This window comes from Siniperca chuatsi, linkage group LG1, assembly GCF_020085105.1.
Source record: "Siniperca chuatsi isolate FFG_IHB_CAS linkage group LG1, ASM2008510v1, whole genome shotgun sequence".
NCBI classification, from domain to species: domain Eukaryota; kingdom Metazoa; phylum Chordata; class Actinopteri; order Centrarchiformes; family Sinipercidae; genus Siniperca; species Siniperca chuatsi.
In genome coordinates, this window is record NC_058042.1 from 3,926,118 (window position 1) to 3,952,786 (window position 26,669).

The 26,669-nt window shown below is 42.6% G+C and overlaps 2 protein-coding genes across 16 annotated transcripts in view; one reads left to right on the forward strand and one right to left on the reverse strand.

The window, feature by feature from the left end:
• Positions 1–22,865, forward strand: tp53bp1 (tumor protein p53 binding protein, 1). Of its 13 annotated transcripts, none has more exons than XM_044175616.1 (29): positions 1–152; positions 2,757–2,973; positions 5,325–5,412; positions 5,508–5,592; positions 5,682–5,749; positions 5,872–5,997; positions 6,859–6,913; positions 7,003–7,184; positions 7,620–7,746; positions 7,849–7,943; positions 8,035–8,219; positions 8,987–10,136; positions 11,182–11,298; positions 11,411–11,599; positions 11,743–11,809; positions 12,568–12,660; positions 13,691–13,964; positions 14,644–14,712; positions 14,804–14,956; positions 15,283–15,500; positions 15,813–15,992; positions 17,179–17,576; positions 18,136–18,327; positions 18,537–18,716; positions 19,700–19,888; positions 20,023–20,117; positions 20,878–21,074; positions 22,297–22,433; positions 22,547–22,865. In XM_044175616.1, exons 2-29 carry the CDS (start codon positions 2,794–2,796, stop codon positions 22,732–22,734), a joined length of 5,277 nt encoding a protein of 1,758 aa, XP_044031551.1. In that variant the 5' UTR covers positions 1–152; positions 2,757–2,793; the 3' UTR covers positions 22,735–22,865. The 13 variants fall into 13 exon arrangements, with proteins under 13 accessions (XP_044031551.1, XP_044031640.1, XP_044031309.1 ...); XM_044175705.1 differs by having other exon boundaries at positions 13–152; positions 2,767–2,973; XM_044175462.1 differs by lacking the exon at positions 1–152 and adding an exon at positions 226–2,471 and having other exon boundaries at positions 2,550–2,973.
• tubgcp4 (tubulin, gamma complex associated protein 4) overlaps positions 22,855–26,669 on the reverse strand; it is an 11,670-nt gene continuing 7,855 nt past the window's right edge. For 2 of the 3 annotated variants that reach the window (XM_044176074.1, XM_044176253.1), the window contains exons 13-18: positions 26,414–26,558; positions 26,135–26,312; positions 24,790–24,924; positions 24,582–24,698; positions 24,360–24,499; positions 22,855–24,177 (exon numbers count right to left, since the gene is read on the reverse strand). In XM_044176074.1, the coding sequence (XP_044032009.1) occupies positions 24,171–24,177; positions 24,360–24,499; positions 24,582–24,698; positions 24,790–24,924; positions 26,135–26,312; positions 26,414–26,558 (722 nt within the window). In that variant the 3' untranslated portion in view covers positions 22,855–24,170. The remainder of the gene's footprint in view (positions 24,178–24,359; positions 24,500–24,581; positions 24,699–24,789; positions 24,925–26,134; positions 26,313–26,413; positions 26,559–26,669) is intronic. The other variant, XM_044176160.1, reaches the window with a different exon arrangement.

The window sequence follows — 26,669 nt, forward strand, 5'->3', positions numbered from 1 at the left end:
CTTTACGTGTCATGCGTGTGTATTCCACACCCTGACTCTCAGCAAAACAGAGGCAAGGAAGCACTGAGCGATGTTGGACGCGTTATTATTGCAACCAACGGGACAGTGAAACAAATTGGAAAAGCCCCAGAGCTGACATATTGATTTCGAAGGTAGGCTAAAGCTCTTTATGTTTCTTTTGCTTTGCGGTGAAATAACAGTAAACGGTGATGGGGATGAGGACGCGTAGCGGCATATGCTTCCAGTGTGCGTTTCGGTGTCTGTCAGCTCCAGCAGAGGTGGCTAAGATTAGACATTTTGGGTAGTGGCTGCGCATTTCTTAATGTGGGTGTCAGTCCGACCTGCAGAAATGACGACGTAACGCTGAACTTTGCGGTGCCAGCCGGTGAGATTGGCTGCAGGAGGCTGATGCCCACCTGCTTCCAACTGGGGCTGAAAATGATATTTCCTTATCTTGTCAGGAATGGAACCAGTGTGAGCTGCACATCATTTAGCAGAAGCAGTTATTCATTATGGCATTGTTCGCAGGGTGTCTCCTCCTCAGTGTTCTCAAATTAAAATGCCGGGCAGTGTAATAATAGGCTGCTGCTGCTGCTGCTTTCCTGTAAAAGCAGAGCTGTGGCCGGGCCCATCGCTGCTGTCTGGCAGGATGCAACCTTCAGCTGACTTGGAGCAGAGCAGAATAAGACCCGGAGGCTTAAAACTCAAACACTGGCTGCACAGAGATGAGGCTCCGTGTGCTGAAATCATTCACAATTGGATTCTGCAGAAACCTGCAGATAAGTGCAATCTCTACCCCTCTGAAAAATCACTATAATGTTGCTAAATGAAGTCATAGTCTGTCTGTAGTGAATTAAAATGACCATATCCTGCTGCATGGTAGCTATTTAATCTCTTGTGGTATCATCACAGTGGATATGATATTTCTCAGGGGACATCATTTGATAGCATCCCTTTAAAGCCCTTCTAAAATGAATTCAAAGGTAATTGTAGGTCTTTACTGGTAAGTTAAAAGCATTCGTGCCTGTGATGACTCTCATTCAGGGTCTTCTCGACTCTTGAAGAAGGTGCTTCTGAGGTGAGGAAACAACATGTGATGCTCTTTTCCAACAAAGTATCGGTGTGACTTAGTTCAGCCAGGTTTCAGTTCATTTTGAGGACTTAGCAACTCACTTTCCCGGCAGCCTCAAACAGTCAAGTGATTGCTGCTTTATACTTTCTCTGCCAATTTCTCTGTGATCTACATTTGCAAAGACTGCAGTGTTACAGGAAATGTGGTGTCTCCATGGAAACTGAGGCTGTCAAATGATGATGACAAAGTGATGTTAATATTTGAAAGGCCGCCTGTTAGTCTTCAAAACTGTGAGCTGCACACCATTAAAAGCTCATTACAAAATGCACGACTCTAACCTGTGCTTGTTTGCAATTTTAATCTTTTAAAATCACCAGTCACAGGTACTGATAGAGATTTATATCTGTTATGACTTCAACACACATATCCCACTTTCTAGAAGCGAAGAAGAGGGTCTTCTACAGCACTGTACCGCTGTAAACTGGTAATTCAGTGTTTGTATTCTTCAAGTATTTCATATCAAAAATGGCCCAGATGCACATTCATTACGCCTTAAATCCCCATGCAGTCAGACTATGTTCCAAGTTTCATCTTCAGATAGCTGGGTATATGCAAAAACCTGCGGAAAAACACATTGAAAACTCAGTGACTCTTAGCTGAGGGAAATGATTGTGAAAGTTAACCTATATCTCATTTTGCTGGAGTCCCTGAAAGCCCCTCAAGGACCTCTGAAGGTCTCTGAGATCCCACTGTGGGACGCAATGGCCTAGATTTCCCTCTTTCACATGATTTATCATTACGCAGTGTAATATTAGTAGTAGTAGGCTATAGTATAACATGAAAATACAAGAAAATACCAATAGTCAAGAGGGTATTAATACTGTAGATGCAAAAGGACAAAACACAATGTTAAAAAAGGATTACAGAGTATGACATATTACATGATGGAAATAAAAGATCAATTTGCAGTTTGTTTAATTTATTTCAAATTACAATAAGTGTTGTTGCTGAAAGTATCAGGAGGCATTAATGATGCACACAGTGTATAAAATGACAATATACTGATATTTAATTAAATTAAAAAGCAAAAATATTATAAAATACAATAAATAGTGAACCTTTTTTTTCAAATGTGCCAATGAACATCATTCAGCCGCTATAAGAAGGTGAATTCGTCATTCAAAATTATATAAAATATATGAATAAGTAATAACTAATAAGTAGTTAGTAATAATTGTAAAGAAAAAACATGTACCAAATAAATAAAAAAATTAAAAAAATTAAAAATCCTACAACCATAAAACTAATACCAACGTCATGTGACGTCATCGCGCCAACCGGACCAATGACATTGCGTCTGGCAAGTTTTGCCGGGAGGAGCGGAGCTGAGCTGGAGTGGGTGTGTTTGTTTTCTGAAGAAAATAACCAATAAGTTGGATAAATAAATATATGAATTAATACTTTGCTAACTTATCAGTTAAGCTACACGGCTCCAGATGTGTGCTGATGTTGTCTTCGGGGAAGCACAATGACTGGGCAGCAACCACAAGCTTTGTTGTTGGGCGGAGCATTAGCTACTAGCCTTCAACTTTAGCTAACATGCTAGCACCGGCTAGTTTCAGGTAACAATAACCGGCTCTAGACTCACATGCCTGCCTTCGTTGTTTTACTGCTGCTTGGCTAGCTAACAACAGCCGGTCTCCTGTCCTCGGCCTGACCTCATGGATCCCGGTGCAAGTGAACTGGACTCCAGCCTGCCTCAGCCCGAGAACCCGTGTCTGATCGTGGAGGACTCCCAGCCGGACAGCGTCGCCCTGGAGGACGACCCTGAGAGCAGCTACCGAGCCCTGCTGGCCCGCCGCCTGTCCAGTCTGCAGCCCACCGCCCGCAGCCCTGTTCTGGTAAGCTGCAAGCTGATCTTAGCTAGTAACAAACATCCGAGGCTAGTTTATAGTTTCTGCTGCAGCGATGATGAAGGAGGTTTACCACGGGTGAGACTGTTTTAAGTACTGTATGTAGGGCGCAAGACAAACAACTACACTGGCCAGCAGGGGAAGAGGAGATCCTTTATTTAAGTAGAAGTATCGATAGCACAGTGTAAAAATACATCAGTACAAGTAAAAATCCTGCAGCCAAATTTGACTTATCAGCAAAATGTTCTTAAAGTATCGAAAGTATTCATTATGCAGAAAACTAGCCCGTTATTGTTATTATATTATATATATATATAATATAATGAGGATATCAATACTGATGCATTATTGTATAAGCAGCATTTTACTCAATTTTAAGATGGGGATAATTTAAACTTTTCTAATTGTTATAAGCTAAGTTAATTGTGTGTGATTTTTTTTTTTTTAATCTGGGGGAAAAAAATAACTATAGCTGTCAAATAAATGTAGTGGAGTATAAGTGTAAAGTAGCATAAAACAGTAATACTCAAGTATAAGCAAGGTTCAACGTTAATGTTTATTTTCACGGCAAGTGGGTCAGAAATCTACTTGCCCGAAGTCAATTTTTTTACGTGCCCCTACACTAAACTCCTGTTGCCTGGATAATTTAAATGCCCGCTTGCGCTTCAAGCCTTCAGCTCGTAAACTTCGTCTTTACCCGCCGCCATTTTCTGGCGAATCAGTACTGCGCATGTGCAACTGTCAACAGAGACGCGGGATGCAGCGTCCTGCCGCCGCTCAGCCTTGTTTCCCCAGTGGCCGTTCGCGGTATTGCAACGGGGAAAAAAGAGACTGTTGACAGGACACCTCGAACTGTAAACAAGGTCAATTATGACTCTTTCTATTATGATTTTATTTTTTGATCCATGGAGGTTTAATATCAGTAAAACTTTCCTTGAGCCAGAAAAGCGATGGGCGGGACCAGCGGGAGAAACACTACTACGCATATTCAGTGGGCTGCATACCCCGGAAGTAAACCCGGAAGCTAGAAAACTTTAGTGGCTTATTCGCCAGTTGTGCAATTCTCATTGGAATGAATAGGCTGGTGTCCATTTCTAAATATTACATCCATGCTCACTCCTTAGCTACTTCCTTCTTCAGCTCCGGGAAAAACAATGTGTTTAATTCGGGCAAGTGAGTTGCTAGAATTACTAGCCCAACGTGGCATTTTACTTGCCCCGGACAATCCTTATTGTTGAACCCTGATTAGTACCTCTAAATTTTACTCAAGTACAGTACTTGAGTAAAAGTACTTAGTTACATTTCACAACTGCTGGCCAGCCAGCTTGTTGACACTTTACCGCAAGTATATTTTGGGTTTTCCAACTCCATCCTGCACACAACCTGTCCACAGATGGCCACATCTATGGGGCTTTTTTCCTATCTTTATTCAAGAGCGTGGTCTTTCAATTGGAGAGCATGACTCATTGATTTCACGTTCAGATTTTGTAAATGCTGTCCCTCAAAACCCTGCCCTCGCACTCAAATAGCCCCTGCTTGTGCTTAGATTTGCTCTGCTTCTGCACAAACTGTGTGCTTGCACTCAGATAAATCATTTCTGCGCTCCAGCTTCAGCCCTTCTCCTCGCACTCTGGCTGCTTCTGTGCGCTCGTGAAACGTCTGCTTTCAGATTTCTCCTCTGCTCTTTTATACAATATCCCTGTCAAAACTCCCCAACCAATAGAATGCTAGGTGTAGTGTTGACCAATGAAATGATCCCTGCCTTGTCGCGGGCGCGTTCGCTTTACTTCTTAGAGCGTCCCTTATGGGCGGTTACTCTTTAACTGGGTTCATCCACTCCCCTCCTCTTTATTATATGTACTTCCATTGCTTTCTTTACAACATTTGGAATAAAAGGACAGTTAATATATATACCAGCTCCCGTACCTTTTCTTTTACTACAATAGAAACACCGGCCTACTGTCGGTGTGCTTGAGGGGAAAACGACGTCCCCTTCATGACTCTGCAGCGGGAGTCTAGCGGGTCGCTAAAGAGTAACCGCCCGTTAAGGGACGCTCTAAGAAGTAAAGTGAATTATTTTTTAATTTTGATCTCATTTTCTGTCAACATGACAAAATCTTTCATAGTATTTTGGTTGTGAACTTCAGCAAAGCAGACTGGAGTATAGTGACTGAGACAAAGCACCCTTAAATCAGTGTGAACCACTGCCATTCATTATTAGCTGTATGGCTTTAATAAGATAGATAACAGACAGGCATACCTTGCTGCTCACCACCGCCTCAAAATTTTAACTTTTCCTCTTTACTTTGTGAAACTAGTGAAGATTTTTCCCTTTCCAGGAACTGATATCCTCCCCGCTAGGAAACAGATACTCTCAGACTGACAGCCAATCAGAGAGCTCCCAGAGTAACAGCCAGGCTGAACCCGGTCAGTACTTTCTAACAACATGGATACGGCAAGTACATATATATATCACTTATCCTGTTTAAAAAACAAAAAATAATGCTTTTTTCTATATTTAGGCATTCTCATGGCAGCCAACCCCAGTTCAGCATTCCAGGAGGAAAGTCAAGTTATAAACATTTGCCCTCCTCCAAACAAGAAAAAGTATGTGGGGACCAGACATTTTTGCTGATAGATGATGCTCAGGGTTAGACAATGACACAGTGTTTTCACTCTGGCTCCTATTCTTTCAGGTGTGCACCAGAGGACACTGATATGGAGTCTGGAGCTGATTCTACCACACACTGCATTCAGTCTGAGGGTAGGAGCTCTTCTCACATATTGAGGAAGAATAACATCCACGTCCAGGATAGTACTTTTTAAGAATGACATATTACCGCACGTGTTATTAATTGTAATGACACCTGTATGTCTGTGTTTCAGAGGGAACCTCTCAGTTTGGTTTTCTCGAGCTTTCTCAGAGTCAGGATCTGCGTGGTGAAGTGAACAGTCAGGAGGAAGAAGAAGACATTGTACCTCAGCCAGACAGCGAGAGACGCACCAAATTAGGTATTAACACTTTTATTTATAGATGCTGTGATTATTTTTTTTTACTCCTTTTTGTATTTCATTGTTATTTACGCCTCTAATCTCCTTTGAATTGACGCAGAGAACGTGACCTGAACATCTTGAATGATTTCCACATTTGAAAGGCTGCAGTCAGGCCTTGTAACTGGGTAATTTAAGAAATTCAATTTGAATCTACTGACAGGTGAAAACTAAAAGGAAAAAACTGAATAAATGTAGAGAAACGCAACAAATGCAGATGCTTCCATGCAGAACCCTACACAGTCACATTTCAACCCAAATTTGAAATGTGACCCAAATTGTACATTTCAACCCAAATGTACAATTATGGGAGACTTTGGAGCAACATGTTAGACGATGCTCTCCACCACCATCATTAAAAAACCCAACTGAGGGAATATCTTTTAGAATAATGGTGTTTGTCCCTCTATTAGAGTTCAGAGACTCGGAGAAACTGTGACAAGGAGCACTGAAGATGTTTTGGAGGCTTGTGGTGTAAAAACACCTTACTAAGTTACTTTATGTTGGTATTTCCTTTAATTTGTCACTCTTCTGTAGCTCCAGTGCATCTTGGTTGCATTTACACGTGGCTTTTTAGCTCTTGGTAACTATTTAATCAGCTCAAGCTGCATAGATGAAGTATAAAGGGTTAAAATGTCCATTTCTGAGGCAACCTGCTCCACGGGAACCACTCATGACTTACCTTGTACTGTGATGGTGAAATGCATACATGGCCAGTGTGTGTGGGTTAGAGCAGAAATAAATTCCTAATCCCAGGTCATTCATACTGACATCAAATGTTTTAAAGATTCAGTCTAACTTATACCTTCTTTTCATCACCAGCAGAGCAGAAAATCAGCCCCATGACTTCTGAGAGTCAGGACCACAAAGCAGTGAGGTACAGCTCCATGTGGAGTTTAAATTCTACATTCATCAGAGTGCACATACTCGTCTGGTACGAGCAGTAATTTTTCTTTCCTCCTCCAGATCTGAAGTGAGCTCCAGCAGCTCTTTGGAGTCTCCGGGTCAGTCGGGCAGGCAGCTGAGTGTCCAGGCTCTGCTGCACTCACAGGGCCTCCAGGCCTCTGGTGAGCAGGACCAGCAGGACTGTGAGATCCTGTCCTCACAGGAGGACCTATTCGACACTGACAAGACAAGTAAATACATGCGTATGTAGCACACATGAGTACTTAAAGAGGAACTCCACACTTTTTTTTTTTTTTTTTGCGCTGTACACATAATCACATAGATTCCTTTTTTCCAACAAAACACAACTTGTGTATAAAAACTGCTTTTTCTGCTCAAAAAGCTTTTGTATGTGTTTGCTTGGATTTGTAAATTCAGTTCAGCCTAATTCTCTCGCCCCTCCCAAACCGTGAGGTAATAGGCAGGACTCCGAGGTCTATTACATATGTTGATCCCCCGGCTGCCGCGCCAAGTATGAAAAGCAGAAAACTGGCTGACTGTAGCTCAGTGCAGGTTATCAATTCTTTCTGTTTCACAGCCAGGTACAGTCAAATAGGAAATGGTTTATACAAGTTAGGACAATAGTTGGTCAGCTGTCGCTTCCTCTGTCTCATATGTTACCTTTGTGCTCCTCTCAGGTGCTGCAGTAGACAGCACAGTGTCTGAGCCGGAGCAGCAGGGTCACCCCACCCCGACACCGGCCCACACCCTGCGACTGCTGCATCTGTCTGGACAGGGAACACTGGTGCAGCAAAGTCTGTCCCAGTAAGTCCCTAGTGTCCTCTCATATTGAGTTATCCTTTCTCTGCACAAACACAACCTAGAAAATGACCTGATATCCTGCTCTCTTTGCCTTTTTTTTGCTAGGAGCTCTGTTGACTATGTTGCCCCCACCCCAGACAACTTCACCCACACCCCTTTGATTGTTCCCAGCTCACCAACCGGGCCAGAGAATGAACACAGTAAATGACTTAACCTACTTTAATGACTGAATTTAAATTGAGGGAGCAAGTCAGCTGGTAAATAGAGCTAAACATTTGTTTGCTTTGTTAGGTGCTGATGAAGCGATGGATACTTCACTGCCCCCAGAAGACCGAGCAGGGGAAAAGGAAGAGCCAATGGAAACGGAGGCCACCTCTAAGCCACACCCATCTGCCTCTACTCCTATATCCCAGAATTCCCCTAGTTTTGTGTTAGAGCGAACTCTCTCTTTACCCTCCCAGCCAGAGTTCTCTCACGTATGTACATTTTTTCATTTTAATCAATTAGCCCATTCATTTACTTATTTTGTTTTAGGACTACAACACACTTTTTTCATGATTGACTTACCCATAGCTGAATTTAAAAGTAATCAATTAATTGTTGAGTAAAATCAGAAAAAAGAGAAAATTGCCTGTTACCATTTCTCAGTTGATGTCTTCAAATGTCTTGTTTTGTCCGACCAACAGTCTAAAAACCAAAGACATTCAGTTAACAATGTGAGACCTCACGTTTGCCAAACTGGAATCAGAGAACGTTTGTCTTTCTTGATAAATGATAAATTGCTTTTGATTCACTACCTGTCGATCGCCTAATTGCTTAATCGGTTATCGTTTCAGCACAAATTTGTTTATTTTTGACTTTATAATAGGGATGCAACATATCAACAGATAATTAATTGTCAACAATTTTGAAAATGCTAAATATTTTAAGTCATTTATCCAGGAAAAATTATGCACATTCGCTGGTTACAGCTTCTCAAAATATGAGCATTTTCTGCTTCTCTCTGATTGATATTTTGGACTGTTGGTTGGTCCAAACAAGTTATTTAAAGATATCACTTTGGGCTCTGGGAAATAGTGAGGGGCATTTTTCACTATTTTCTAATATGTTTTTGGCAAGCGATTAATCAGTTAATTGTAAAAATAAATAAATAAATGAACAGGTTAATCGATAATGAAAATAACCCTTAGTTGCAGACCCAGTTCATGATTTCTTTTTTGTGTGTGCTTTTCTGTTTTCTCAGGACGCGTTCGTCCCAACGCAGAGCCAAGAGGCAACACAACAGTCTGATAAGAAGACGGCATCATTGCCTCCCGAGACACAGTCTCAACGTCTGGAGTCAGCTCCTTTCACTTTGCCTTTGCAGCTCTCTCTGAACACGGAGAGCAGTAGCCCAGCTCACCAGACCTCAGAACATACTGAGGACGACAGCCAGGCCACGCAGATAGAGGAACTGGAAAAGCCGCCCGGTGTCGACACCAGCGACTCTGTGATTTCACGCTGCGATCAGAGGAGCGAGAGCAACGGCGTCCCTTCAGAGTCCCAAACTGCTACCAGTTCCAAAGCTTCCACGTCTGCTGAATCACCAAACCATCGCAGCGACTTTGCCAAGAACGAGCAGTCCAAGTCCAATCTGTCGCAAAAGTCTGACATGCACAAAAAGACAGCAGCTTCTTTGAATGTACAAAATGTTAATGTAATAGACAGCAAGAGTGCCAGCAAAGAGACGAGCTCTGCTGATGTGGTATCCTGCTCTCAACCAAAGTTTGATTCCACTGATCTGACTGTTAACAGCTGTGTGCCGGAGACTCCCTCAGACACTACACCCTGCAGTTTGCCCTCGCAGTCTACGATCTCTCAGACATCTGTTGTAGATGCGGTGAAGGGCTCTGTAGACTTGAGAGGAGGAGGAACTGCAAAGAGTCAGTCTGCAGAATCATTGTCACAGAAGTGCGGAACAGCTGGTAACAGTCAAACAGTCAAAGACATGGTGGATAAGCGTGAGCAGGGAGAAGAAGAGGATGTGGTGATGGAGGAGGAGCAGAGCACTGTGGGAGGCGGGGCCTCAGGAATGGCTCTGGTTCTCTCTCAGAGCCAGCTGTTGTGTCCTGAGCCCATGGAGGAGGAGAGTGAAGACAGAGGTGAGGACAGTGTCATCGTTGTTACAGACAGCGAGAGAGACTCCCAGATTCTACAGAAAGACGTGACGCCACAGTCAAAGACCAACAGTTCCCAGCCAATCGGAGGCAAAGTGTCCATCTCCACTAATGGCCATCAGTCCCAGGCACAGACAAAGAAGGTGCACGTGGCTCCTGATAGGCTCTCCCAGACTGAGGGGACGGAGCCTGAACCAGAGGGGCTCAAAGACAAGAGCCTGAGCGATAGCTCAGGAGGTAAGCTGGGCACAGATATACTGCATCTCACAGTCAGCCAAGTGTGATAAAAGGTTGGGAACCACTGGTTTAGAGCATTCATTTCAACATTGAACTCACCAGAGTAATTCCTGAGATCTGGGAATACGGTGACATTGCTAAAACCACAGTTTCTGTAAATTATCTAAACCACTTTATTTGGAACATAAAGTGAGCGCCCCTGAAATGTAATATGTAATAATCCATTGTTGCACAGGAAAACTGCGCACAACTAGGGCAAGTACCATATGTCCAAGTATAGATCAAAGTTTTACTGTTCACTATTGTTTTCTCTTCCAAATACGTTTGGCTGTCCTGGGGATTTGTTTAAAACCTGTCTGGTCATCTGTCTACTCCTGGAGCTCCTGCCCCATCTGACTTCTTGTTAGTGATGTCGCCACGTTCCCAGATCTCAGCAACTAACTTATTATTATTATTATCATTATTATTATTACTGATAGAAATGATGGCCAAAAATGAAACCTAAGTTGTAATAAACCAGTATTATCCTTTAGCACGGAGCAATACCCCATCATATGCTACTGTGGCACCATCATTCCAACTCACAAACAGGGTGTGAAATACATATTATCATTCAGTTATAGCATACAATATACACTTTAAAAAATGTGATAGCACCTTCATACACAGAAATCCTAGAGTGTTAAACATGTTTACATTGTTAAAATGGTTACTGGTGGTGTTTTGTGGATTTCTGGAGCTACTTTTCTTACTAACACGACAAGTTAGATTCTCCCTTGAAAGCTACTTATTACAGGGATTCAACAGGGATTTCTTTACAACACTGGCGCTTGTTGACATTACATCTAACCTCCCTGAAATGTTCTGTGAAAGTTCTGTACAGGTTAGTCTGCAAAGTTAAATTAGAGGTGGGGGTCATAGGTGAGAGGGGATAGCTGAGTGTCAGAGGAGTTAAAGACATTGTGACTTGAGAATATCTGGCTTTAACAGGAACCATGCACTGAAATGGATCTAATCTGATTCCAGTTATGCTTTTCTACTTCAGAAATTTCCTTCCACTTCACACTTCCTAAAGAAGGGGAGCTGATTGGTCCTGTTGTAGGTGCCACGCCCCCTCTAATCAACCAGCTGAAGCAGACGCTGAGACACAGCACTCCCATTGGTGGGTTCTTGTGCCAGACAAACTGGAACTTCACAAAAACTTGTCTACTAAATGTCAAGTAGCATAACATGATCTGATGCAGAGCTTCTGCAATGTTTTTCTTTTCCTCCAGAGATCACTTCCTTTTCTGAAAAGTCAGACGTGGTGGGTGATGTCTCTGCAGATGCAATGGCAGCCAGTGACATTGTGTCGGGGGAAAGCGGCGAGGACACGACGGAAAAGGGAGACGGGAAGCTGAGTTTGAGGATGAAGCTGGTGACCCCCGTCGAAGAGGGCAGCTCGGAGCGCTTCAGCCTGCAGAGTATGAGCCGTTTGTATGCTGTTCCTCCCTCACACTTTCATGCTCAACCCTGGGCGTATGCATCTTCTTGGGAGTGACAAGCGTATCCATGGAGACGCTGCATGCACTCATCACCCTCTCAGTAATACATTTCTTTCCCCCAGAGCCAACACTATCAGAAGAGGATGGATCTGTGGTCAAGGTCACCACAGTTGCCAAGGCTATAACCAGGTAACCTGGCACACACTCTTTATGCAAAAAACTCAGATTTTCAGCCTCTACACATAATTACTCCGATGTATTGGGATATTTACAAATGTCTTCGACTGTCTTGTAAGCTGATTCAGCACTCAGAATTATAGAAAATAATGCAAGGTCCAGCTGTTCTAGTGGTGGGAGGCAATGTTTTTAATTCATAAATCTATTAGAGCCCAACCGATACATCAGCACGGCAGACATTATCGGCCAACTTGAGCTTATCACAGATGTATCAATGTCGGTGTGTATGTTGGCTGATGAGTAACATGAAAGTCCAGTTCAGAAATGCCAAAGATATGTTTTAGGTAGAGATGTCTCGGGCTGCTCCTAAGGATCAGTATTGGGGCAGATCCGGGGCGTATTTTAATGGATCAGTATCACCTAAAATAAAGCTGATCAAAATCCGATCCTTTATTTACTGAACTCGACTGTGTTTTGTCCACCTCAGCCTGCTAATGTTGCAGCGCTGTTCTCCTTCACCACAGCTGGCTCCACAGTTTAGCATTTCACTGCATATGCAAGTGACAGAGTGTGTAAATACTTAGTTTTAACTCCGCGGTGGAGCACATCTGTGGACCCTGTTAGCTGCAGTTTAATGCACCTTCAGGTTTTTTTTTACCCCTGGCACATGAGTTTACACTGCCAGTTGAATGAGTTATTTAACCACTTCGCAAGAGGTTTTTGTGCTGGTCGTAAAAACGGGAGTGTAACACTGATGTTTCATGTCCCAGCAGCCCGTCAGTGTTCAGTCGCGTCAGGCAGGTGCACAGACAGCAGGATGCAGAGGAGGACAGCCAGACTGGAGGCAACACCACACCTGTCAGGTAAGCACACAGTACAGGAGTGTATCTACTCGTGTAATGCCATATGGAATGTAATCTCCCTGAGCCAGACGTGATTCTTTTACTGTGACGACAATAAACCTGTAGAAAACTGTTTAAAATGTGAAATGCCAAAACATCAGTGGCAAAGCTCCGCCGCCAAACTTTCATTCCAGTTCCTTTGCAGTTTCTCATTTGAATCCTGCCTTAACAAGGCATTGTACTGGAGCAGAAATCACAGACTTTGTTTCCACCTACATTTCAGCCAAATGTTAGACCCAGATATACTGCTATATATATATATATATATATATATATATATATATATATATATATACACACACACCCCTGGTCCACTTTTGTTAGCTTTGCAGTTTAGATTTTATAACTAACGCCATCATGTGTAGGATTAGAAAAATTCTGACTTTGGTGACCAACCCACCCCAATCTAAAAGATGCTTGTAATTTGTAATTTAAACTTTATTTATGTACGTGTTCTTTTGAGATCGCCACTGTCTGACCCGCAGGAGCTTCACATTTTGACCTGGGGAAGTATGAATAGCTTTCCCCTGTTGTAATGTATTTTAGTAGACAGAAATAGGTCTACTTTGAATACCACTCTGTGTGTTGTGTGTGTGTGTGTGTGTGTGTGTGTGTGTAAGAAATAGAGAGTGAGAGACCTACTTTTGGAGTCTGGAGGTGGATGGTTATTTTGTGCATATTCTCTTGGGACACGAGGAGCAGTGAGGTGTAGTTTTGTCCTCCCGCTTTGACAAAGTTAGGTCGTTTTACAAAATGTCTTCTGCGGTTGAATCCTCTCTTTTATCCCTTGTTTCCTGCAGTAAAAAGTTTAGACTTCAACTGTGCTGTTGAAGGTTTGGCCTGGTGATGGTGCCAGAGGAAAGGCCATATTGTTAAAAAAGGCTTTGATTTCTGAAATTCTGGGTAGATTCTAATATTGACGCTATATTTTTATGGGCTCTCTGCCAGATGTCCCACTGTGTCACATTTGTGCCTTTTAACATCTTTGCAGAGGGGAGCTGTTCGCGTCACCACAGAGGAGCTCCCAGGCGCCCTCGCTGGGATGCAACAGCCTCCCCAACAGCCAATCAGAGCCTTCACAACAGGAAGTGTCGGCAACACCGCAGGCGACCCCTAAGGATCCTCCCGGCCCTGCCGAGCAGTCCGCAGATAGGCGAGGACCGCCTGAAGCTCCAGAGCCACCCACCCCAGTCAGGACAGATGCCAGACAGAGGGTTTCCCAGCAGACCTTTGACAACATCATCACCTCCAGTCCGTCCAACAAGGTTAGTCAGTTATTGGACACATCTGGTGTCACTCACCACAGCACAAAGGAGCAACAATGCCAATGGAGAGGATGTATTTGAATTTAGCAAATTTGTCATGTTCATACTGAATGGTTACTGAACATGGTTATTATGGTATGTTATATTATGTTACATGGCACAGTGCCGTCTTTATCTCCACAGCAATACATAAAATGGTACTGTCCCTGCTTAAATTCAATAAAAGTTAAGTTTCAGTTTAATTCATATTTATATTGCAGGGAATTTTATATTGAGCTTGATATAGTTGCTCAACGCTTAATGATTTTAGGTTAATAATCCATTTTGATTATTAACAAATTCAAATTTATCCTGTTGTAATACAATCTGCTATCACAGATCTCCCTTATGTCACAGTTTTCCGCAGGTTTTTTATATAATTTGATGTAAATTAAAAGCCTTAAAGTCCTAAATATGTTTTGTTGATTTTGTTTTTTAAATAAGTAAATCTCAGACTTGTTTAAAAATTGAGTGGGAGGCACACATCTAAACAAACAACTAAACTCGTGTTCAGTACTTTAAACAACTGCTTAGGTTCTTTGTTTTTAACAAATGAGACCTAGTAAGTGCTAGCACAGGGTGTCGAGGTGTAGTCTGAAGACATGTGGTGGTGTTGATCACTCTGTCCTGTGTGTCTCAGCTGCGTCAGCGGACAGTCTCCCAGCAGACCAGCTTCGATGCACCGGGGCTGCGCTCCCCAGCTGGCAGGGTACGGAGATTCAGGTGTATATGGAGAAGGAAAATTATGCTTATGTCTTTGAATGTTGTCCAGTTGACACTCGTCGCATTTCGTCTTAAAGGGTGAACGAGAGTCTCCGTCCTTTAGAAGAACCACAGGCCCCTCCCACCGCAGACACGTGCGAACCATCCAGGAAGTGCGGACCACAGTCACAAGGATCATCACAGACGTGTATTATGAGGACGGCAAAGAGGTGGAACGCAAAGTCTCAGAGGTAACCAAGAGACTTCTCATTTCTCTGCTCTTTGACTGGAAGAGTTATTAAACGTGAACCTTTTCAAACTGTTTTAGAGAGTTGATTCTAATTTATGGTTACTTTGGAGGCTTTGTTCACCCTATTTTTATCGAAGGTAGTACATCCTCTTCAATGACCATAGAGTTGAATCAATCATATTTAACACTTTGTAAGTTTTAAAGCATTTATTGTAAAACACATGGATATTATGCACCTTTTAGTAGCAATTTGGAATTAAAAAAAACATTTTTTACATCTTTTTTTATTTAAAAATGAGTGTCACTGCTTTTTCTTGATGTTACCAGGAGAGCGAAGAGCCAGTGGTGGACTGCCAGGTGTTGGACAGCGACATCTCCCCATGCCGCACCGGCAGCTCTGTGACCTCTGGTGACCTGGGTGACATCAGCTCTCTGTCGTCCAAGGCCTCCAGTCTGCAGCACAGCTCCGGAGGAACCAGCAGCAGCATCGGCTTCAGCAGGCCGGACTTCATCATGCCGCCCAGCCGGGGGGCCAAATCCATCAGGTACTGCCTCCGTCTCCATGCTGCCAATCAAATTCTCACCATTTCTCTTCAGTCCTGTCAGTAAAGTCTCTCTGCTTTATCTGTCTATACTAGTTGCATGCTGATTCCTGTATCACTCCTTCACCTTCTTTGACTTTCTAACACTCTAATTTCTCAGTGATTCACTGATCCCTGCTTCAGGTACAAGTTGCTCACAGGCATGAATCTGGGGTCACCCCTTATTCAGTGGGGTGCTTTTGATTTTGAGAGTAGCCCCAGATCAGTGCCTGTGCAACCTGACCGGCTCCATTTGTCCCCTCTGTGTGTCTGCAGTCCCAGGAGGGGAGGCGGGCAGCAACAGAGGGGTCACAGGGGTCACAGGGGTCACAGGGCAGGGTCAGTGATCACAATGGACAGAGGCTACGGTACCCTGGGGTCCCGGGCCTTCATCCCGCTGACCCCCAGAGGAAGGGCTAGAAGGGGCCGACCCCCGTCCCGCTCCTCCCTGTCCAGGTGAGTCCTCACTGAGGCTCGCCCTGCACTTAAAGAAACCAGGGACGAGGCAGCAATAACAGGCAAACTGCATGAACCCACACTACCTACACTATCTCTAATAACACTACGCTTTTCCTCTTTTCACTAATCTTCTTATACCTAATCTTCTCACTCAGAGCTGCAACTAATGATTCATTTCAGTAGTGATTAATTTGTTGATTGTGTTTTCAATTAATCAGTAAATCATGTACTTTTTTTTCTCTTGTAAATGTCATGAAATAATGAAAACTATCCATCACAATTTCCCAGAGCCCAAGGTGACATCTTCAGATTTGTTTGTCTGACAAACAGTGCAAAACCCAAAGATATTCAGTATACAATGATGTGTGTAAAATCCTCACATTTGAGAAACACTTGAAATTGAAGGCACTTGGTAATACAAAATGTAAACCACACTTTGGTGTTTCATTTTTACCTCTTTACTCAAAGGGACAGTTCACCCCAGAATCAAAAATACATATTGTTCCTCTTACCTGTAGTGCTATTTAATCATCTAGTTGCCGAGTTTTGGAGATATTGGCCGTAGAGACGTCTGCCTTTTTTTGAATATAATGGGACTATATGGCGCTCGGCTTGTGGGGCTCAAAGCGCCAAAAAAATACATTTGAAAAACTCAACAGCAACGTCTCTTTCCAGAAATCATGACCCGGTTACTAAAGATAATCCACAGATTTGTTGTGAGCGGTTTCATGTAGGAACTATTTTCTTGCTATCGAACTACACCCACTACATCAAAATATCCAACAAATTTCAAACATATTTTCTACCAGCCCTACTGTCATGTTTTGTAAATACATATTGTTTAGCTAAAGAATGTTTACTGAATGAATTAGAAGACTGAACACACAAACAATACACTAACTGACTGCCAACACCTAATTCTAATGCAGGAAACTGAGTGGAGGCTTTCCACTGCAAACTGACCTGATTGGATGTCTTATGCAATTACGTAGTAAAGGCAGGCAATCAAGGCCCATTCCAGTTATGATACAATGCCTGGGATTTCACCAATTTTGCCAATGTCTTTACCTTTAAAAAATATATGGATAGACTTGAGGAAAAAGTGAATTCTTACAACAGGAACCCTTTAAATCAACGTGATGTTGCCTGCTGCCTGCACAGACTCTCTGTTTCTCTCTATAAGGGGAGGTGGTGTTGGCTCACTGCAGAGGCTTGGTGCTCACGGCCAGCCACAGTCGTCCTCAGAGGATGAACCCTACACCCGCATGCTCCCCCCACGCCTCCCCATCAGCCCAACAGACGCCGAGCTCCCCAGCCACTCCGACTCCCTCAGGTCATCACCGGAGGAGGCGAGCTCGGTCGGAAGCAGCTTCGTCGGCCTGCGGGTGGTGGCCAAGTGGTCGTCCAATGGCTACTTCTACTCAGGCCGCATCATCAAAGACGCCGGGGAGGGGAGATTCCGTCTGCGGTTTGATGACGGCTACGAGTGTGAGGTGGCGGGGAAGGATATCCTGCTGTGTGATCCCATTCCCCTGGAGACGGAGGTGACTGCTCTGCTGGAGGACGAGTACTTCAGCATAGGTGAGGGAGAGGAGTAGGGTCATGTAGCATTAAAGCATCTGAGTTTAGTGATAACCACAGATAGTTTTGGCTTGATGCTGCTGATAACTGGTATTTTGCTCTAATATTTTTCAATTTGACAGTTTTTATATAATATTCAGGATGTTCATAAGAGGAAACGAGTGAGCTTCTGCTGCACTGAGCTTCAGTTGGGTGCTCTGCCTAAAAAAACCCCTGCAATGTCTGTTTCAGGAAAAAGCAGTGAATGGAGTACCGCCTTTCTTCCAGACTGTTTTTGGGAAACATATTCAGGGTGTCCATCAGGGCCGTTGCGCAACATAGGGCTGGGCAATTTTGCTATACTGTTTGAGCTTGGATTCACAGCTGTTTCAGTGGATCACAATATTGACAAGTTTTCACATTGCAAAGAAGTATCACAGTGTCTAGAAACCTCTCAAACCACTCTGGCATCATATTCAGTTTATCTGCTGTTATAAAAGGCTAATATCAAAAAACTAGTATTCACATCGAGTCTCAAACCAAAAGTACTGAAAATGTTGTCTCTTGTTCGTGTCTGCAGGTGTTGTGAGGGGCCATAAAACAGAGGGGCAGGAGCTGTTCTACAGTGTGGAGAAGGACGGCCAGAGGCAGTGGTACAACAGGACCTCGGTCATCCTGTCTCTGGAGCAGGGAAACAAGCTGCGGGAGCAGCACAGCCTCGGGCCCTACGAGCCCTCCATTCCCCTGGCCAAGGCCTCCGATATCAGCCTCGGTAAGACCACCACAGCTGAACACAGACAGATAAAAATCACTTTTTTTTATGTTTAATTTCTCTTTTTTCGAAAGCATTTTCTGAAATTAAAAAATCTTAACCAGATCCTGTGTTCAGAATGGTTGAATTGCTGGTGTGTTTTTATCATAAACCCAGTGCCGCTGTACATCTGGATCCTTAATAAAAAGTGGCATTAATATTCTCCTTAGATAACCTGGTGGAGGGGAAGAGGAGGCGCAGAGGAGCCCCAGAGGGTCAGAACACTCCCAACCGCAGCTCCTCCAGCAGCCCCAGAACCCCCGGCCCCTCCGGCAAGAGGAAGCTGATGACCTCCGAGGATGACAGGACGCCGGCCAAGAGAGGCCGCAGGGGCCCGGGCGGCAGAGCCGGTACAGAGACCCGCTCACCAAAACCATGATGGGGGGGGGGGGTATTTCTTATAATTATATCCCTCAACAAGGCCATAAGTTAGTTTTTAGATTTTAAACACAATGTATTATTCTCGTGTGAATGAGCTTTGATATAAAATATTTAAGGTTTTAATTAGTCTTCGCTGTCTGTGTCAGTATGCACTTTTTAAATGGTTTTTAGAAAAATTATTTTACCAAAAATTATTTGTAACCTGTTGTTTACATTGTACTTAATGGTACTTTTAAGCATGTGAATTTTTTTAAATTTTGGTTTCTGTCTTAATTCGCTTACAAGAATATTACAACCGACTTGATGAAGAGATCATTGTCAGATTTCAGATGTTCTTCTTGTGTGATATGGAGTCAGTAATGTGTGATTTTTGTACTGAGCACAACTGAGACATTTCGACCTTCCTGTGGTCTGTGTCCATCCTCTGCTGCTATCTGCTGGCTGCTGCCGAGGCTGACTTGGTAATTAATAACATGCACCAGTATTACCGCGGTGTTGGTCCACAGGTGGAGGGAAGAGGACGTGTATTTCTGTAAAGTCACGGGTGTATTTGCTTTGGGAATCATTTTAATACAGTCAGTGTATATATATTTGATGTTTAAAAGGTCGGTTCAGCCAAATTACAGAGGGAAATAAATCTTCTCACTTACCACAAGTTTTATATAGCCATGCAGATAGTGTTGGCTATACTTGCCCTGATTTTCAGTAACAATAGCAACATTTCATAACACAGTCAGCAGCTTTAATAGGAACTATTTTAGAAATCTAAGAGATGATATCTCAAAACAACAGCAGATAAAACCATCTGCAGGGCCAGATATCACTAGAGGTGAGAGAGAAAATATGTTTTTGTAATTTGGATGAACAGAACTTTTAAAGTCCCAACTTTTATTTTATCTGATTCCTACGCTTGCTGTCTTTTCTACTTCAACATGTGTATTTCTGTCCCCAGCTCAGCGGGTCGGTGTGTGTAACACCTCTGGCAGTGGCACAGATCTCCCCGGTCAGTCTTGTGATGTGGCAGACACTCACGGTCCGCTGCCACAGAACACGTCTCTCTTCATGGGCTTCGCCTTCATGCTGACTGCCTCGTCTGAGAGCGACCGGCTGACTAACAAGATCACCAGCGATGATGAGGAGGGTGAGGCAGACGATGACAAAATGAGGATTATCATGCACACCGACTGCAGCATGCCGAATCAGCTGAAACTTCCCTTCCTGCTTCCTTTTAATGGTTGTTGGATCAATAATAATCAACAAATTTTTTCCCAACAGATTACGTGCAGACAGGTCCGTTTAACAAAGTATACACAGAGTCCCAGCTGCAGGCAGGTGGAGGCTTCATCCTGCCAGACTTCAATGAAGAACAGGTAAGAGCTAATAATAATTACTGCCTCCAGTATTTTATAACCCTGAATTATTCTGGGTTATTTCACCGTTTGCTACATGTAGAACTTGTAACTTCAAGTCAGATTTTCTCTGCTGTCAATCCGCAGTTTTGCTCTCACATAAACCAATAGTGTCAGATATTGTTCAGCATTTTCCAAAATAAGACGGTGTAGTCCCTCATTCGTCCAGGAGTGTTCCATTGTAAAGGTTTCAGTCGTCGTCATCTGGACACTGTTTTCAGAATCAAGACGTTTTGGCTCCCATCCGGAAGTCATTCTCAATTGTGAAAATGGTCTGAGAACTCAGAAATTTAAGCTACTCTGTGTTGCCTGAGGGCAGGGCTTAAGCAACACAGAGTAGCTTAAATTTCTGAGTTCTCAGACCATTTTCACAATTGAGAATGACTTCCGGATGGGAGCCAAAACGTCTTGAACAGTGTCCAGATGACTACGACTGAAACCTTTTCTACGACATTTTCCAAAACTTAATAAAGAGCTTAAACATACAGGTATGTGACACAATGTGATACATCAGTCATTTTTTGCTGATATATTTTTGGTGTTAGTATTTTTCATGGTTTTTTTAGTTTAAGATGTGGTTTATGTGCTCATATTTTGTACATATCCATGATGATACATATAATGTAAAAGCACAGCTCAAGCTACAGTACATGAATAATGCAGGTTTGTACTCGGCACTCCTATCAATGTCTTTCTTTTCTCTGTTTGGTTCCCTCTTTAGTGTAAGGCAGCTTACCAGAGCCTGCTCATTGCAGACCAGCACTGTCGTACAAGGAAGTACATGCTGTGTTTGGCCAGTGGTGTGCCGTGTGTGTCACACATCTGGGTGCAAGACTGCTGCAAAGACAACAAGCTGCTCAACTACAGGAACTACCTGCTGCCTGCTGGCGTGGGGCCAGATGACGCTATAGTAGAATGGTAAGATCAAGCTCCACCTTCTGTTCTTCGGGTTTCACCGGATGGATTTGGTGGAGAGTATCTAGGGTTGTATTAGCATTCAAGTCACAGAGCTGAGCATTTGCTTTTTCTGATAGATCACTGGTAATCTGTAAAAACCCAGAAGGTTGTTAAACAACACTTGCTGCTGGTTTGGTATTTCCAGAATCCTCAAAGACTCTTGTGACCATCTGGATCAAAATTGAATCTGTCTGTTACACAGTAGAAATGATTATTAACCAGTTTCCCACAGCTTCATCTCTTAATCCAAAGAGGTTGGTAGCCCGAATTGACTTGTCTCCTTGCTTCTTTTTTTATATGTGGCAAGAAAAATATAAATGTTTGTATGTATAAAAATGACATAATGGAAAACAACATTAATATAGACAAATGTACCTGATAAAGAACTTTTCTTGATGTGTCATACAAATCGGGCAAGGAAATGTGTCACTCGTGGCTTCAATCAACACTGTTGCTCACACGTGGACACCAGTGTTGGCTCAGTAGGAGTGAAACGGGCCAGTATCACCAAATTTGCAACATGCAAAGCTGTGATTTGCAATACGAGATTTGTTTGTGATCTGTACTGTAAGCAGTACTTGCAAATTGCTTTTGTGAAACTGCCCCGATCACGTCATGAAATGTCTGTGAAAGTAAAATAGATTATTAGGAATGCGTTTCCTGCATTTCACTCTGTTCACATTTTGTTTGCTGAATTGCCAATCAGACTGTGCCACGTGGGCTGCTGTAGGTGGTTTGTGACAGATACCTTTTCCTCCACTATGCTCTGGTTGAGGAAAAAAAAAAAAAAAGCTTATTTTTGAAAATTTTGAAAACAAGCAAGCACACAACCTGAAGCTGTAAGGAAACGTTATTATTCAGCCAGCGTAGATGCAAATGTGGATTCTTCACAAACCAGTGGTTATCAAAAACAAAGCTCAAAAACAGATTAGGTGGTCTCAGGAAATAGTATCACCCCCTTCTGTCAGGCCTGCTGCCAGTGGCCACCTGCTGAGTATTAACCTTCTGGTTAAGGCCAACAATTGGAAATTGTTTTTAACATTTTTTATTATTATTTTTTTTAAACAAAAGGAGGAGAAATCCCGCCTCTAGAGAGGTTATTTAATGTTACAGAGAGGTGCTCAAAGGCAACTGGCCTTGCTGTTTTAATATATATATATATGTTCTCCCCCCAACTAATCAGGCATCCCCGCTGCAGCCCGTTCAAGGCTCTACGGGTCCTTCTGGTGTTTGAGAAGCCAGTGGAGCTTTGGGCACAGCTGATCACCATGGGTGGAGGTTCCTCTGTCCGGCAGTTCCAGGCAGACAAGGACAGCTCAGGTACACACTCCACCACAGAATCCACAACATGATGTCCAAATGATTTTCACTGTAAAAAAAGAAATGATGCTGGAACTTTGTTACTGACAGTTTGTTCTTCCCTCCGTCTGCAGACATTCCTGCTGGCAAGTATGATGTTGTGGTGACAGACCATGCCTGTCCACCATTGGTAGAGAAAAATGTGACATCACAGGAAGTCCCACTGGTGTCTCCTGAGTGGCTCATCCAGAGTCTCATCTGTGGGGAGTGCCTGGGTTTCCACAGCAAGCCTCAGTATCGCCACGACTACTCCTCCTCATAATCCAAATGTGCAAAATGCCTTCGACCACGTTAAATGTTCAGCATTAGTTCTGTTGCATGCCTCTGCTGTATATAACTTTATCCTGTCTGTTTTTAATGGGATAATAAATTGTGACTCTTGTTTCATTTTAATTGATATAAGTTTATTTTCTCCACAGACAATGGTACATACAAGGTTTTAATATTTACAGTTTATACAAGGACAATGAGCTATAGCCAAAGGGTTGGATCACCCAAACCACAAAAAAACATTTTCCCACTTAATTCTTGTGGTCTGTCACCCTGTAGAGCGTGTCAGCTGTATGCGCTAAACTGTTGAGATCTGTCTCTGAGATTTGTTTCCAGCCTTTCACAGTGAAAGTCACTGAAATTTGTTTGTAATGTTCACAGCATTGAAAAATCATTTAAAAATTCAACAGCAGCTTGTCTTTGCAGAAACAATGTCCTGACATATGTTTCATAAAGCACGTTTACCAGTTATTCCTGGCTGTTTTAAAGCGGGTTAAAATAAGTTTGACCTACAGTGAGTCACCATGGAAACGTATCGCGGGCGACTACTTGAGTACTTTAAAAGAATATTTCAACATTTTGGGAAACATGCTGATTTTTTCTTGCAGAGATTAGAAGATTGGTACCACTCATGTCTATGTGTTAAATATGAAGCTAAGCCAGGAGATGGTTAGCTTAGCTTAGCATAAAGACTGGAAACAGCTAGCCTGGCTGGCTATGTCCAAAGGTGTTAATGCTACGCTAAGCCAACCGTCTCCTGGCTGTAGCTCTGATGAGGGCCACAAGCCGAAACGCATTGGTCTGACGATAAAGTCTTTATACTTAAGCGTTTCTGAAGTTTTGACCTCAGTAGCTTTAAAAGACAGATATGAGAGTGGTATCGATCTTTACATCTTTCGCTCAGCAAGAAAGCGAATAAGCGCATTTTCCAAAATGTCGTACTATTCCTTTAGTTAAATATATACACAGTTTCAAAACCAGGCTTGAATTAGTCTGATTAGCTCAAAGTTGAATTTTATGCAACAGCTCAAGGATGGTTCAGTTTGTAAGGCTCAATCAAGCTAGGCTTTTTATAGGAAACTTCACTTCTTCTGATTATTGTGGATAATCCACAGACCTCACTGAAAAGCTGTCACTGGAACTACTTTCTACCAAAGAAATAGTGTGATTTTTCAGTGCTGTGAGCGCCACAAACAAAACACCAAAAACTATCTGCATAGCTTGATACCACCAGAGGTGAATGAGGAAACTGACTGTATAATTTGGGTGAACTAACCCTTTAAAAGATCATTTTAACAGGCGTGCCACACTAACAGTATTTTGGTTGAGGCAAAAGCAAAGGACAAGACTGATGTGAGTTTCTTCTGTTCGGTGTGAGAGTTTAGCATAGATGGACATATCTCCAAATCTTAATCCGTTGTGCTCTTCTTAAACACTGAAAAGAAAGAAATTTAAGATTTTTTTGGGGGATTAACCACAAGCACCATGACCCCTGTTTGATTAGTGCATTCTAATAATTGTCTCAAGATCGGGTATCATGAATATTCTCCACCTGGACATTTTATGCTATTTTTAAGCTAAGCAGCTAATGGTGCATGGTTGTATTCTGCGTCCTACCTGCCCAAGGTGCCTCCAGCCTGCGTGTAGTATTTGTTGTAGTCCAGTCGCAGTAACAGCTGAGCCAGATCAGAGTTTATCTGATGGTTCCTCACGCTCGAAAGGATTTTAAACAGTAAGGAGGACTGGCGTCTAAAGCCCTGAAATTTGAAAGTGGTGGTATTACAAAATATATCTTTACATTTTCCAACATTAGACAAATAAGGAGATAAATGACTCTACCTTGACCAGGATATCAAGCTGAGCAGTTCCCCTCTCGTCCAGTGACACCACACTCTGACTGACCAGTGAGCAGAAGTTATGACACAGCTCGAGGATCTCGTTCAGACAGTGGAATACCTGAGGACACAGGCATCTATTAAGACTTATTATTTGGGTGAATTTTTGCAGCCAATTAAATTCCAACATAATTTGGCCCAGTGATTTATACCGGCTTCAGGAGGATGAAGGACTGGGCGAGCAGGTTACTGAGGAAGTGGTCGTGGGCCAGTCTGATGCTCTCAAAGTCTCTGGTGGAGTTGATCAGCTGAAGCAGCTGAGAGAACTGAGACTCCAGCACATCCACCTAGAGACAAACAACAGGAAAACAAGTCAGCCAACACAATGCTCCAATCATAGGGGTCTTTGAGGTTCATATGCTAAAATTTAAACTCTCCTCTTATGTTTAGCCATGTCTGGGGCCAGATGCATAAAACTCTGCCTACACACAAAGACAATATGCTTAAGCACTCTTTTCATGGCTTTGGTGGAACTGCAGAAGCCTGAAGGAACGCTATTAGTCCTAAACTGTGTCAATTTCAATTTCTGTGTTGTATTGTTGAAGTCCTCCAATAACACGAGCAGTCGTCCTTACAAACAACCATCACGTCTGGCTGTTTATATACAAAGTGTCGGGAATTCATCACATGTACCTATAAACCATCTGCAGCGATATCGAAATTCGAAATACAGTTTACAAAGTGCTTCACAAAGAATCATATAAGAACAAATGGGAAAAATAAAATGCTATAAACTAGAAAAGCAGATTAAATAAAAACACTAAAACTGAGCACACAAATGTAATTATTTAAAATAAAGTTTATACATGCACCTTTGATAAGGATATTATAGAAAAGTATTTAGACTTCAAAAATGGCCATTGAAATTGGCTAACAACTTAAACAAATAATGTTTTATTATTGAATTCTGTCCATAACCTTATTTTTTTTATTCCCACAACATCACACTTGGATTGCTTGATTTGTAGAATGCAAACCAAAAGTTAAAAGTTGTATTATATGTTATCTATATTACTATTATTTTCGAGTATTTTATATTTTCATAACGCATGTATCTTTTTCTTGTGTCATACAAAACAAGTCACTTGCAGCTACCATCTTTTTTTTTGGATTTAGGTCAAAAATCTTTATTATCTTGTAGCAGATTATTTTTTTTTTTGGATTTAGGTCAAAAATCTTTATTATCTTGTAGCAGATAATTTTTTCATCCAGATGACTTTGAATCTTGAGTCTTTGAAGATTCTGGAAATACATTTAAAGTTTTGTTAAATGAAATTCTGCATGATTAAAAGCTCTACAGGGATTTATCTTCCAGGCGCTTAGCTCTGTGAATCGATGTAACGTTAATGATATGAAAGGCACGAACTGGGGCTAGGATTGCTCTTGAAAACCGTGTGTATTCATAGTTTAAACTATGTGTGAGACGAACACAATCTGGTTTTTTTTATAAATACTGGTTTGTGTGTGGGAAATGTGCCTCTTTCACTGTATTATTACCTGCAAATAGTACTGCAGGTTGTCGATCAAGAACGCCATGTGGTTGCGTAGTCTCCACTTAACAGCGTCTGTCTGGCTGGACTTGAGGTGTTTCCTCTGCATCTGTAGAGCCCAGCAGTGCTGCAGCTGCGACTGCACCCGCCGCACACTCAGCAGGTACCTGAACACAACGTTGTACCTGAGCACAGAGAAATGGAACAAACGGGAGGAGGGGATGCTCACCAGCTGTACTCAGACAATTGAATAAATGCTACAATATGGAGCCAAATGAGTACACACTTCTCCAAGACAGCAGGAGTGAAGAGGATGTGCAGCGGCCACTGAACCTTGTAGATGAGGCCGAGAGCCGCCCAACCTGTGGGAGGGACCTCACGAGGGGAGGTGTCTTGTGGAGGAGTGGCTCCATCTCTGGGGCCTGTTGCCTCTGAAATAACATCCATAATAATCATTAACCACTCTTGGACCATAACTGAATCAGTCAAAATTACAGAGACAAGGAGAATGAACACTGAACCTTGTGCTTCACTGAACAGCA

Bases quoted from the DNA above. Each gene is read 5' to 3' on its own strand.
- tp53bp1 (XM_044174972.1), top strand. From the start codon at position 2,322: ATGTACCAAATAAATAAAAAAATTAAAAAAATTAAAAATCCTACAACC. The intron at 14,957-15,282 runs GTAACCAAGAGA...TGATGTTACCAG, and splicing joins TGGAACGCAAAGTCTCAGAG to GAGAGCGAAGAGCCAGTGGT. The intron at 15,501-15,812 runs GTACTGCCTCCG...GTGTGTCTGCAG, and splicing joins CGGGGGGCCAAATCCATCAG to TCCCAGGAGGGGAGGCGGGC.